This window comes from Chiloscyllium plagiosum, unplaced genomic scaffold, assembly GCF_037043375.1.
Source record: "Chiloscyllium plagiosum isolate Xiang-an unplaced genomic scaffold, Cpla_swu_hap1 HiC_scaffold_11, whole genome shotgun sequence".
Taxonomy (NCBI): domain Eukaryota; kingdom Metazoa; phylum Chordata; class Chondrichthyes; order Orectolobiformes; family Hemiscylliidae; genus Chiloscyllium; species Chiloscyllium plagiosum.
In genome coordinates, this window is record NW_028270149.1 from 30,742,168 (window position 1) to 30,756,994 (window position 14,827).

General features: G+C 40.9%; 1 protein-coding gene across 1 annotated transcript; it reads right to left on the minus strand.

Annotated features, from left to right (window-relative positions):
• Positions 1-6,224: 6,224 nt before the first annotated feature.
• On the minus strand, positions 6,225-9,651 carry LOC122557328 (G protein-coupled receptor 12-like). Its single transcript, XM_043704915.2, has 2 exons — positions 9,468-9,651; positions 6,225-8,744 (listed from the first exon to the last, which is right to left on the minus strand). The coding sequence occupies exon 2, from the start codon at positions 8,742-8,744 to the stop codon at positions 7,746-7,748; it is 999 nt and encodes a 332-aa protein (XP_043560850.1). The 5' UTR covers positions 9,468-9,651; the 3' UTR covers positions 6,225-7,745.
• Between the last annotated feature and the right edge of the window lie 5,176 nt (positions 9,652-14,827).

Here is a 14,827-nt window from a genome sequence, read left to right on the forward strand (position 1 = left end):
AGAGATAGGAGATCAAGATGCATATGGTGCATTCCAGAAGTAATGGGAGCAGGGAAGATGAGAGGACAAGTGCAGTCATGTGTACAATGCCCAAGATGCACTACAGTAACTTAACTGGGGCGTGTTGGCAGCATCTTCTAAATCCATGGCTTTTACCACTGGACAAGATAATAATTGCATTGGAATACAACCATCTGTGAGCTTCCCGCCAGGCTGGACACTATCCTAACTTGGAATAATTTCACTGTTTTGTTGATGTGTCAAAATCCTGGAACTCCCCTGACAGCACTGTGGGTGTACCTTACATTAGATGGACTACAGTGGTCCAAGGATGGCACACCACCTTCTAAGGAGCAATTAGGGATGCACAATAAATCCTTGCCAGTAGTGATCACATCTCAAGAATTTTTTAAAATGCAATTCTCTTGCTATGATTGTACAGATCTGAATGAGAGGACTTATTCAGTTCAATGTTTGGGTGAAGATTTGTAGTTCGGGTGCTCGTTGCTGTGGTTCTGTTCGCCGAGCTGGAAAATTTTGTTGCAAACGTCTAGGTGACATCCTTAGTGCTTGGGAGCCTCCTGTGAAGCGCTTCTGTGGTGTTTCCTCCGGCATTTATAGTGGCCTGTCCCTGCCGCTTCCGGTTGTCAGTTTCAGCTGTCCGCTGTCGTGGCCGGTATATGGGGTCCAGGTCGATGTGTTTGTTGATGGAGTTTGTGGATAAGTGCCATGCTTCTAGGAATTCCCTGGCTGTTCTTTGTTTGGCTTGCCCTAGTGTAGTGTACAAAATCCCATGCAAAGACTGCACAAAACACTATATAGGACAAACAGGAAGACAGCTAACGATCCGCATCCATGAACATCAACTAGCCATGAAACGCCACAACCAGCTATCCTTAGTAGCCACACACGCAGATGACAAGCAACATGAATTCGACTGGGACAACACTACCATTATAGGGCAAGCCAAACAAAGAACAGCCAAGGAATTCCTAGAAGCATGGCACTCATCCACAAACTCCATCAACAAATACATCGACCTGGACCCAATATACCGGCCACGACAGCGGACAGCTGAAACTGACAACCGGAAGTGGCAGGGACAGGCCACTATAAATGCCGGAGGAAACACCACAGAAGCGCTTCACAGGAGGCTCCCAAGCACTGAGGATGTCAACTAGACAGGGGACGAAATGTTTGCAACAAAAATTTCCAGCTCAGCGAACAGAACCACAACAACTTATTCAGTTCCCATGCAACTGGTGGAGAAGAGTAAAAGAAATTGTACACATTTGTCTATATGGCTGCAGAGAGATCCAAGAACGATGAGTTGGAGGATTTGTTTGAATTTCACAGTCATTCATGTACTGTGGCTGAAATGGAAATCTGACTGTAGAGATGCTTCAAAATTCAATATGGCAAAATGGCATCTAGTGAAGATATTGAAAAAAAATTAGAAAGGATCTCAGAATAGAATAGCAGATGTTTGCAACAACTTATCAAATGGTTATCAGCAAAATATCTGGATCACTTCATCATATGCCATGATGGGATGATTAATATACTGAAGGAAAATCTCTGGAATCATCAGAGAAACAGTAAAAGCTGTAAAAAGCTGGATCTCTCTGGAGCTATACACACAAATGAGCACAACTTGTTTTACTCTTTTTCATCAACTACATGGAACTGAAACTACTTTTCTCACTCATGTCTGTGCAGTAAATGTAAGAAAATTGCACTTCAAAAAAAATCTTGAAATGTGATCACCACTGGCAAGGATTTATTGTGTGTCCCCAACTGCCCTTCAGAAGGTCAGTCAGCCTCTGTGATGTGGATGCATCCAAAATATGAAAACATTTCTTCTACCCACAGATACTTATTATCCTGCTGTGTACTTCCAGCAGTTTTTATTTTTAATATGCTAAGAAGATTGGATTTATTGGACCGACGTCCATCAAGTGAAGCTGACTTAACTGTCCTTGCGTTCTTAAGGCAAAACAGAAATTCTATTGGATGCTTTTTAAAAAAACCCAGACCTCTGCACTTCACAAGGTATTTGAGTCCCAGTGACAAGCTTTAGCTTGTAGCCGGGGCTATGTAATCTTAACCTATTTGTTACAATAATGTTTTTTGCCAAGTTCATCATCTAGTGACCCTAGGTACTACTCAATTTGTGTGTGTGTGTAAGGAGCGCTAAGAATAACTATCCACTGCAGGAAATGATAGAATGAAATTCAAAATATTCTTTAAGTTCACAACCAAAGGATAAATAGAACCACAGAACAGTTACAGCGAGGAAGAGACCATTCAGTCCATCATGTTTGTGCCAGTTGAATAAACTAGTTCCTCATTTTAATTCTGCTCTCAAGCACCTGCATGTATGTGCAATCCATTTTAAAGCTGTTGTCAAGGGAATGAGAGGATAAACATAAATATATATATATATATTAGCATTGAAACATGATAATATTCCTTGCTCCAAAACTCGACTCTCAGGATTTCACACAATCATTTTCAACAGCAATGCACCACAATTTTCCATATCCTGTCAAAGCTGTTAGGTGCTGAAACAGAACTAGAAACAAAGGTATGGTAGTTTAATCAGTTATTTTTATGGTTGCATTCTTGGGAATTTCCTGTGTATGTTATTTGACGACAGGGAGTTATTAATTTACATCAGTGTTGCCTAATGAAATGTTTATCAGTTACAGAAGATTGCACATTGACCTATGGTTGGAAGGTAGGCATTTTGGGACTATAACCTGAACATGAAACCAATGCTCCTCCTTATTGGAGACGGTAAAAACAGCTGTAGCTACACTCGGCTGTGATGCTTGTTTCTGCTCCACTGAACTGGGTGCAATTCCTTCGAAATGCTATGACACATTTTAACCACATGGTGGCAATATTCCATTTTTTTTCCTTCAGTAATTTATTTTCATCCTTATAATTTATGGGATTTGAGCACAGTAACAAACACATCTTGCTCAGGGGTTCTTTTCAATTAAAATAATACTCTAGGTGGTTCATTAAACAACAACCTGGTCTCTTGCAGTTGTGCTGTTCTACACAGCACAAGCTAACCTGAAAATAACCAAAATGTTGCTCCTGATAAACAAAAAAATGGGAGCTGTTTGGAAGTAAATGTGGCATTGCTGTTAATTTTGAGCATCACTTTAAAGGAATATGCACTACTTAACCTCATTATTTACACTGAAGAGAATCGCTAACATTGGGAGACTTTCTGGGATGGTTTGGCAAAACTCCAGCAATATTTATTCCAGAGATGGCTATGTCTCCTTATAGAGAACTTTCCAGGAGGCACCATAAAGCAGCACTTTATCGCAGGCATCTTAATAGAGAAATGCCTTAGTCTGCAGAAGGAATGGGAGCATGACATTAGGATTGGCAGGAGAGAAGGACAGGGTGGCAAGTAAGGAGACACATCACGCTTCTCCACTGCAGGTACAGGACATTCTAAGTCCTGACTTCCAAGCAGCTAGTCTTATTAACTCATACCCATTTAGCATTTTTTTCACCTTTTGACAGGAACAACACTCTTCGAGTAACCCTGTATAAACTTATGAGTCTAATTTTTTTTCCTACAGATGTCAATTTAATCTTTTGGCTCCTAATGGTTCAATAACTCCTCCTAACTGGTCTCTTGTGTGGCAATTTAGTCTTCACTACCTTAACAAAAATAAATAAGATAAGAAATCAAAGTAGAAAAGAAAATCTATTGATTCTAATTATTGATGTTTCAAAGAACCATTGATGGTAGAAATGTGCTCAACACCATTGGTAAACAAAATTGGTAAGGTCCCAAAATCCTCAACCAAATCCTATACACCCTCATGCATCATTCAACCCGACTACGAAAAAGCTAACTTTTAGAAAGATACAGAAGAAAATGTGGTCAACTTCATGAAAAGCTCTGAGAAATTCTTTAGCCATTTCTTAAGAATATTTAACAGTGTCTGAGAAACCAACACTACTTCTCTGGTCACTATGGTATATGCAATTTAATTTAGAGACATTCTACAGCTCTTTGGTGCCTAAAGGAAAATGGCCCTATTACATGGAAATTTCACTTTTTTCCCCCTGAATTATAGGGAAGAGCTCTTCGTGGAGAGTTCACCACTTCATGTCATTAATTTGTTATTGAAGAATCTAAATTTTATTTGTTTTCAATATAGAATGTTCAAATAACTCAAGAAGAATGAATCATCCGTGCCACTTCAGTTCAAAAATCAACACCCTCTTCTCATGTTGCAGAAATTATTGTTTCATTTCTGAAATTGGTTATGTTTCAGTCTGAGTACAAAATGAAAAACTTTGACTTGATGCCTCTTTTTAACAAAAATGTATTACTATGGCCAATATAGAAATGTATGATTAGTGTCAAATATTGTGCTCATACTTAAAATGTAGAAAATCCTTTTTATATTGCAAAATTTATAACCCCACCCCACATGCAGCATTCCATATTGAGAATGTTTAAATATTAGAATTCAGTTCCATACAATGTTAGCCACCTATATTTAGTTTATTCACACTTAGATTGTGAGTGCTGACAAATCATTTTGCCATGGATTTTGCAGGAATCATTTATGGCCAACCTGTACCTGTTTTAACACAGTTCTCCACTCCTCCTGCTACCACACAAACCCCATCTAGATCCCAAACCAGTGACACTCAAATCTCTGAAATTAATAATAAAAACTCTGAACCACCTCTGCCAGGACCCCCAACCCCCAACACATGCACACTTCCAACAGGGTTAAAAATCACACAACACTAGGTTATAGTCCAACAGGTTTAGGTTGCTAAATAGTGATTTAGGTGCAGAAACACTTTTTTTCATGGTATTGGTATTAAGGGTAGCTTTGGCAATCTACGAACACCCCAATATCAACTATTATCAACATAGTAGTGGAGTCAGTCAATATTAAATGTGCTATGAACTTGCAATTCATTTTTCTAATTTTGAATGGGTTAGTCGAGAGAAATTGCCTTTACCATTAAATCACATGTAAGTGCCTTTGTCCAAATTATTTGTTGCTATTTAAAGCGTGCATTCCAGAAAATGTTTTCTTGCCCCAAAAATGCATTATTGAACTCAGTTTTTAAAAAAAATAAAAGATGTCTCCCTTCCCAATGATCTATGCAATAAAACATTGAATTTGATATAACTAAATTATTTTTTCTTCATGGGATGTCGGCATTGCCGAGTCATTTTCCACCCCTATATTGTTTTGTAAAATATAATTTATTAATAAATTATCTGAAATACAAATGTTCAGAACAGCCCATCCCTAGTTGCCCAGAGGGAATTTAAGAATCGATTACACTGCTTCACACATTTTCTTCTCTTCCTAAGATTAGTTGCTACAGTTAGGTTTCTAATTTCAGGTTTTTAAAATTGGACTTAAATTTCACCATTGTGAGAGTCGAACCTTTGTAGATCTTTAGACTAGGGACAATACCACTGCGCTACCGGCTCCCCTTATGCTTATTTAAAATGCTGCTTGGCATTTGGTAAAATACATGACCTCGGTCGAAAGCTGCGGTATCTATTATAGAGCCATTCATGTTTCATCTCTCTGTCCTTAGTTGAAAGTCAAACACGCACAAGAAGAAATCTCAGCTTTCTGGACTTCAAATGACTGAGGACAAGAGGGGGCGGCAGGTGGGCAATGAATCACTGGGCGACAATAACCAAAGGCTCAGGGAATGTCCGCAAGTAATTTGCAATGCGTACAGGGTACAGGTTAACATGGTTTCACATCTGAAGTCTGCCCGCGTTGCCAACACTCCCGGGCCCTGGCTGAATTGACGTCAGTCCAGAGGGGGTGGGGAGGGGGAACACGTTCCGTATATGGGAGGCTCTGTCTTCAAACGGGAATATTTCTCCATTCGGAACTGACTGCGCAAAATTCTCGAGGTTGCCCACTGGATATCACACCTTATGTATTCCTGACGCGCTTAACTGATGGGCACTCCAATCAGCCTGGCTTTGACCTAGCGGTTTGGCAATGAGGCCAGAGAATCCGAGATGGGAACAAGAATTTGACGAACTATACGAAGGCTCCTGGAATCTGACTCGGGCGATAAATCAGCATTGCAGGTCGTTACAGCAACTCAATGCGCAGGCTCCAATCATGCAGACTGCTACCCATTTGCAAACAATCGACAGCAGAGCAACACAGAACAAAAGGTTGATTCCTAAAATATTGTTTATTTTAATCCAATTTACCCTTTGCAAAAAGGTCGTTAATGCTGTTTACAGTCATATGTAACAATAACAAAATAAATCCATCTCAGCAGATAAATAGGCTTCTCAGACATTTGACAGTGCAGGAAGTGACATTTGTCTTTAAAAATTTACTCTTGTTTGATAAAGTGCAATTTTAAGGTGGGGGGTGGGGAGGAAACATCTAGTTCAACAAACCTACTCGGGCAGGTTCAAAACCGTTGGCAAATACTGAGTGAACTGTAGCTCTGAGTATGGGGCTCCTCATTCAGAGTGGTGAGTATTGGCAAAAGGACTTTATGTCTACAGTTGTCTCTACTGATAAACGGACAGAATTACAAAGTGCACGATGACTCCTGGGAAAGGATCTATCTGTATCCCTCAGCCTATTTTCAGAGGGTAATCAATAGTATGACACTGGATGAACTTTCTTGTGCTAATTTATTAATGATTAAAAACTGCCATTTCGAGTGGGTTTTCTACTCTGGTCAGCTCCCACCACCCCCCCACCCACCCCCAAAAGGCAAGGGGTTTCGCTCACAGGGTGACATGAACACTCACAATTTGAGGTATTGGTACAAATCAGAAAATAAAAGATACCCCAAATAAGAAACAGGAGGAAAGAGCCGCAGTAAGGGACCAAGGTGCGCTTGAAGATGAAACTGCGCTGCTGCGGGATAATGCTCACTGCACCAGACCACATCACGCTCAGGGATCAACTGGAAAATACAGTAAATCATCCTGACACTCTCACAATCTTGTGACCAATATAATGCGCAGTTTCTATTGGATGTGAACAGTTAAACCTCCACTGTAGAAAATAGAATCCCGTCACAGTTGGAATTTCAGGCTTCAACTAATGATAAATAGTGGATGGGTAGGTGTGGGATTGACAGGTGGACAGATACATTTACATAAATAAATCATGTTGTTTTCTTATCACAATACACTAGGTAGATCTTTAAAGACGTTTAGAGCACTGGGCTCTCAATTTAGGTAGTTTAAAGTGCATCACAGACCAATAGTGCTTTAAACTGGAGGCTAGTAACCATTAGTGTTCATGGACCGCTGGGGAAGGTACAAAGTGACCCTTACAACATTCCAACAATATCTACCCTTTTCCTAAACATGGCCCGTATCTCTAAGTGGCAGACTTTTGGGGGGAACAAAATAACATGTTTCCCCCACACAGGGCTAGTTCATCAGTGGATATGTTGTATCTTTACATCAATTCAAGTCGCATTTGCCCCGTCTGGAATAATGCAGTTTCTCATCACAATTCTACTGGAAACCGCTGGGGGCGCATATCACGAGAATGCACTGATGTGGAAAAAGCTGCTCTCGAAAAGCACACTTTCCCTTGTTGGACATGGTTTATACAGCGGGCAAAATAAAAAATGTGTACTTCTTTGAAAATAACTTCCAGTAAAAAAATAAAAATTACAAATAATAATTGTTTTAAAAAAAATAAAATCCCACGAAACAGAAGACACTATACGTCACTGGACGACCTTGGTCTAAATGAGAAATTAGATGAGATACAGCCACAACATGCGACCCAGAGCGATTTCTGGATGTCAGGGTTCCGGTATGCATAAATAATAGGATTAATCACTGAATTGCAAGTCGCCGGTAGCACGGTGACATAGGTGTAAATCAGCGGGTAACTGGAGTCTGCAATCAAGCAGTAGATTGCAAAAGGGACCCAGCAAGCAGCGAAGGTGCCGAGGATGACCGACAACGTGGAGATCCCCTTCCTGGTCGAGGTGCTGGAGGTGGCCACGAAATGGTACTGCACAGCGATCTGCTGAGCGTGCCTGAAGGCGATCTTGCAGATTTGAACGTACAGTTGCAACATCAGGGCGAAAATCAGCAGAAAGGAGACCGAGAGGACAGCGGCGTTGTTCTTGGTGATGGGTTTGATGACACTGCAAGACGTCTCGTCTTCCAAGCAGTTCCAGCCCACGACGGGAAGTGACCCCAGACTGATGCATGTGACCCAGATGGCGAACAGTACAAGGTAAGTGAACGTGGTGGTCCTTTCTGTGTGATATGTCAGTGCGTTATACAGAGACAAGTAACGGTCCATGGTGATGGCAAGCAAACTGCAGACTGAAGCCGAGAAGGAAGCGATCAGAAGGGCGGCCGACACCAGTCTAGCGGCTTCGAAGTTCAGCAAGTAAAGGAAAATGAAATTGAGGATCAAGCCCACTCCTCCGAGGAGATCAGCCAACGCCAAGCTCCCGATCAAGATGAACATTGGAGTCCTGAGGGTCGGCGTGTAGAAGATCACGGCCACCACGATGGCATTCTCGCAGGAGATGACAGTCCCCACCACACACAGGGCGATGTCCCACGGATTGACTGTCTCGGTGGCTAGGTCGGAGGTTGTGACTGAGGAGTTATTGTTGTCTGAGGAGAGCCAACTGAGGGACTGCTTCGAGTTGTTTCGGGCCTGACCATTCATAACTGGAGGCATGAAAAGCATCATCTGAGGACAGGGGAGAACAAACGCAGATAGTTCAAAGGCAAAAGGGACAAGGCATCTAAAACACACTTGCTTGCCAAGAATCCAGCCCTGTGCTGCAGCGGGTTGTGTATGAACTGGCAAACATTTATTGACAGTTGTTCCCACAATAAGAAAGACCCGTTAAAATAGAATTCATAGTGACGTAGCAACTGCCTGGTGGAAAAGGTGCAAATTCCCATAAGCACCCATTTACAGTAGCAGGGAGTTAGACCCCATGGTGTGCATTAGAAGAAAGGGGACTAATAGAGAGTGAAGCCAGCTTAGTTTAAACTAAATGGTGGCACGAACAAGTGCAGTTTTACTCAACAATGTGAAAGCAGTCTAGATTTTCAAATGCAAACAGCATGGCATACTTCAACATACAATTAAAAAAGACTTTTACATTTTATACTGACATTCTATCCTGTACAATAATGACGATTCACAAGCATTGTTGAATCCATGTGCAATTCATAAGTACCTTAAATATACCGGCACTTCATATTAAACACTGAAAGGCTTTGCAATCATCTATGCTGTAAAATCTTATACATACGTTTTTGATGCTTTAATATAACAGCGGAATTGAAATAAAGTTAAGACTTGTTTTTAAAAAGATATATAACGCTATATAGTTTGAAACCTTACATTTCTCCGTTTAGCCTCCAATGTTAATAACAGGACAGAAACTGGACTAAGTCTTACCGGCTCCTGTGCTCCGTTCTCGATGCTGGTAGTCTGGGCTTTAATCGGTTCTGATGGGGAGGATCTTTGCTCCGGTTTGCAGGTTTATTCAGTGGCTGACATTGCTAATCAAACACTAGATTTGGTGAATTGAATGCGGTGGATGCGATGCCCAAATGGGGTGGTGATAAATCTCCGCTCTGACGTCAAAAGTATACACTTCTTGTGATCAGCTCCCTGACTGAATCACAGGCTGTGATGAGAATATCAAACAGACACACACACACACACACATCAGAACCAGCCGAGCTTCATTCACAAGATTTCTTAACCAGACGCCCATCCTCTGCAGACACATCCCAAGGTCATTGAAAGCAGCCAGGTAGCAAATAGATTATCCCCAGGAATAGCTCCTGCACCGAATACAGATGGAACCATTCCACTCACACCCATTCTCTTTCGTGTGTCTGTTTTCTGTTGTTGCAAACCACAATTTAAAACGTACCGCAAACAATTCGCCTCTGGCTCTTTCAAAGGGCCCGTTTATCGCGCTGTTATGAAGTGGCATTTTTAATATCATTCTCAATCTCGAAGTTTAGCCAACTCGAACGCCCGGTAACAGATTGTCTGAAAGGGAGGACATGCAATGATTATACACGGGGATTCCAGGTTACTTTTCCCCGCGGTTCATCCTAGTGTCGGATCCAGCTCATCCTTTATTAGTGCAATTATTTAAGAGAGAGCCTATCCCCACCCAATTTCTGGCACGGAACCCAGTCCAATAATCCCGGCGCCCAATCCCCTTGTCTTGCTGCAGAGCAGAGACCAGCAATGTCCTAGGTAAAACCTGTATGCAAAAACAGAAATATGCAGGGTTGCTGTATTTGAACAGGGTATCTTCAGACAATCGGAATACACCACACTGCAACAATCACTATGAATGCCTAGAAGATTGAGGATTAAATATTAATTTTCCTGAGATCACAAATATTCACTCAGTGCGAATTTAATTTTAGATTTGGGTCTGCAGTTCAGTGAGATGACTCCTTAATGGGAAAGGGCAGAGATGTCGATTCACGGCCCAAGGCATTACGGACAGTTAAAGCAACAGAGGCCAGTAGGATACTGTGAATTGCTGGCTAGGCTTAGGACATAGGTTAGCAGGTAAGATCAAATCTTTATTTTGAGCTTTTTATGCACCTTTGTGTCAAACAGAACCAATGTCGTGTTCGAGAGAAGGCCCAAGGTGCTATGTGAATGCTGATCCAGACCTCTCCACTGCTGACGTTTGAAGGGTAGTAAGGACAAGCCAGGGAACTACAGACCAGTGAGCCTGACAACGGTGGTGGGAAGGATGTGCATGTATTTGGAAAGGCAAGAACTGATTAGGGATAGTCAACATGGCTTTGTGTGTGGGAAATCATGTCTCACAAACTTGATTGAGTTTTTTGAAGAAGCAACAAAGAGAATTGATGAGGGCAGAGCAGTAGATGTGATCTATATGGACTTCAGTAAGGCATTCGACAAGGTTCCCCATGGGACTCTGGTTAGCAAGGTTAGATCTCATGGAATGCAGGGAGAACTAGCTGGTTGGATACAGAACTGGCTTGAAGGTAGAAGACAGAGAGTGGTGGTAGTGGGTTGTTTTTCACTCTGGAGGCCTGTGACCAGCGGAGTGCCATAAGGATCAGTGCTGGGTCCACTACTTTTCGTCACTTATATAAATGATTTGGATATGAGCATAAGAAGTACAGTTAGTAAGTTTGCAGATGACACCAAAATTGGAGGTGTAGTGATCAGCAAAAAAGGTTACCTCAGATTACACAGGATCTTGATCAGATGGGCCAATGGCTGAGAAGTGGCAGATGGAGTTTAATTTAGAAAATGCGAGATGCTGCATTTTGGGAAAGCAAATTAGAGCAGGACTTATACACTTAATGGTAAGGTCGTATTGAGTGTTGCTGAACAAAAGGACCTTGGAGTGCTGATTCATAGCTCCTTGAAAGTAGTGTCGCAGGTAGATAGGATAATGAAGACATTTGGTATGCTTTGCTTTATCGGTCAGGGGATTGAGTACCGGAGTTGGGAGGTCATGTTGCGGCTGTACAGGACATGGGTTAGGCCACCGTTGGAATATTGTTTGCAATTCTGTTCTCCTTCCTATTGGAAGGATGTTGTGAAACTTGAAAGGATTCAGAAAAGATTTGCAAAGATGTTGCCAGGGTTGGACAATTTGTGCTATAGGGAGAGATTGAATAGACTGGGGCTGTTTTTCCTGGACCATCAGAGGCTGTGGGGTGACGTTATCGAGGTTTATAAAATTGAGGGGCATGGATAGGATAAATAGACAAAGTCTCTTCCCTGGGTTGGGAGAGTCCAGAACTAGGGGGCAAAGGTTTAGGGTGAGAGGGGCAAGATATAAAAGAGACCTAAGGGGCAACGTTTTCACGCTGAGGGAAATGAGCTGCCAGAGGAAGTGGTGGAGGTTGATACAATTGCAACATTTAAAAGGCATCTGGGTGTGTATATGAATAGTACGGGTTTGGAGGAATATGGGCCAAGTGCTGGCAAGTGGGACTAGATTGGGTTGGGATATCTGGTCAGCATGGACAAGTTGGACTGAAGGGTCTGTTTCCGAGCTGTACATTTCTATGACTCTATATGTGCAGATTTAAAAAGTGTTTCCCGCCAACATGGTGACTAACTTTGCGAAAATGAAGCTTTAAAAAAATAAAGCTGGAGAGAAAGAAGTGGGAGGAGCACTCAAACGGAAGGATGAAAGTGGACACAGACTGGACAACATGAACAACTGTGCACTGCTTGATTCGTTTACTTCAATTAAATCAATAAAGTAACGTTATTAGAAACATGATTTGGAGGTGCTAGTGTTGGACTGGGGTGGGCAAAGTTAAAAATCACACAACACCAGATTATAGTTCAACAGGTTTATTTGTAATCACTAGCTGCTCCTTCATCAGGTGGTTGTCAACTAATGTTGTGTGATTTTTAACTTTATTATAAATACTAATCGCGATTTGTTCCATTGACCCAGAATTGTCAAATCAACTGACTTAAAACAAAATTAGCAAACTCCGGTCAAATCAAATCCTGCTGAAATATTACAGAAATATTACATGCCATGCTATGTACAGGTCTTTGATATGCACACCTATAACTCTGTTCCTAAGTTGCTTTTGTCGATCGTTTCTGACTGAAGCAAAATATAATGAGAATTCAATAACCAATCATTTATTATTATTCTTTAATAATTCGGAAAGCTTAACTTCTGTTACTCCTTTTTGACTTTTCTGTCTTTCACTTGCTGATAATGTTCTTTTCAGAATTAATCGTATTTGCCTTATCTTTGAATCTCACTTTTGTTTTATTTCCCTCTTATTTTTCATTTGAGCTCTACCTGTTTTATACCTGCTCCTGTTTTTCTTTTCTCGCTGATTTCTACGCTTCTTACTTGTTGACGCCATCACTTGTTTTCATATTATTATGTTTTATCTGGATTTTCAGTCCATTTCATTATTTTCATTACCTCTCTTTCCCAATTGCTTTTCACATCATTTCTATTTATTTTATTACTTGTACTGCTTCACGGTGACTTTCCTTCCTTTATCCCTGACCATTTGCTTCCCTTTCATTGCACTCAATGTTTGCTTTGTGTTTTTTCTTGCCCTATGATCGATCTTCCATGAATGTATTTTCTTCTTTCTTTTTTAGTTTTTCTCCTGTTTTACTTCTCTTTCTTTGTAACTGTATCTTTGTTGTCAAATTTGACCTCCAACTGACATTCTGAGTGCATTCTGCAGCAACAAGCATTGACAATGCTCAAAACTGTAGGTTTCTTTTTAAATGTTAACGGCACTTTTTCAGAATTTTAAGCAAAGCTTCATCATAGTTGAGTCACTGTTCTAACAGAATGAGAATCTATGTCATGTTATAAGTGCTGTTGGTTATAGGATTTTAAAAATTATTTTAAAATATTTTAATCTTTTTGTCAATTCTTTATAATCTTGTTTTAACATTATAGGGTGACACCAAAATCATCATTTTTGAAAAATGTTTTTTCATAATACTCAGTATATTTGTAAATTTGTAAATTAAGTGATAAGCTGCCTTTAATCCTGAAGAAACAATTCTCGGATTCTAATGTTCATGAGCATGTTTGTGGCTATCAGAAGCATTGACACAGATCAGAATCCCAATATTGTATCATGAAAGCAGCATTATTCATCCTGTTCTCAAAATGAATACTAAAGTTTCATTTACCTTCATAACTGTCATCTGAACCTGTGTGTTAACCTTAAGAGAATCTTGAACTTGGACTTCCAGTCCCTTTGTACTTTAGCTTTCCAAAGCCTTTCCCCATTTAGAAAATAGTCTATCCCTCTATTCTTCCTACCAAAGTGCATAAGCTCACACTTGTATTCATAGAGTCATGGAAATATATAGCACAGAAACAGACCCTTCGGTCCAACTTGTCCATGCCGACCAGATATCCCAATCCAATCTAGTCCCACCTACCAGCAGCTGGCCCATATCCTTCCAACCTTTCCTATTCATATACCCATCCAGATGCCTTTTAAATGTTGCAATTTTTACTAACCTCTACCATTTCCTCTGGCAGCTCATTCCATACACATACCATCCTCTGCATGAAAAAGTTGCCCCTTAGGTCTCTTTTATATTTTTTCCCTCTCACCCTAAACCTATGCCCTCTAGTTCTGGACTCCTCAATCCCAAGGGGAAAAAAAATGCCTATTTATCCTATCCATGCCCCTCATGATTTTATAGACCTCTATAAGGTCACCCCTCAGCCTCCGACGCTCCAGGTAAACAACCCTAACGTATTCAACCTCTCCCTATAGCTCAAGTCCTCCAACCCTGGCAACATCCTTGTAAATCTTTTCTGAACCCTTGCAAGTTTCACAACATCTTTCTGATATGAAGGAGACCATAATTGCACACAGTATTCCAACAGTGGCCTAATCAATGTCCTGTACAGCTGCAACATGACCTCCCAACTCCTGTACTCAATACTCTGATCAATAAAGGAAAGCATACCAAACGCTTTTTTTAACTATCCTATCTACCTGCAACTCCATTTCCTAGGTGCTATGAACCTGCACCCCAAGGTCTCTTTGTTTAGCCACACTCCCTAGGACCTTACCATTAAATGTTTAAGTCTTGCTAAGATTTGCTTTCCCAAAATGCAGCACCATGCATTTATCTGAATTAAACTCCATCTGCTACGTCTCAGTCCATTAGCCAATCCGATCAAGATTCCTTTGAAATCTGAGGTAACCTTCTTCACTGTCTACTACACCTCCAATTTTGGTGTCATCTGCAAACTTACTAACTGTACCTCTTAG

Bases quoted from the DNA above. Each gene is read 5' to 3' on its own strand.
- LOC122557328 (XM_043704915.2), bottom strand. From the start codon at position 8,744: ATGATGCTTTTCATGCCTCCAGTTATGAATGGTCAGGCCCGAAACAAC.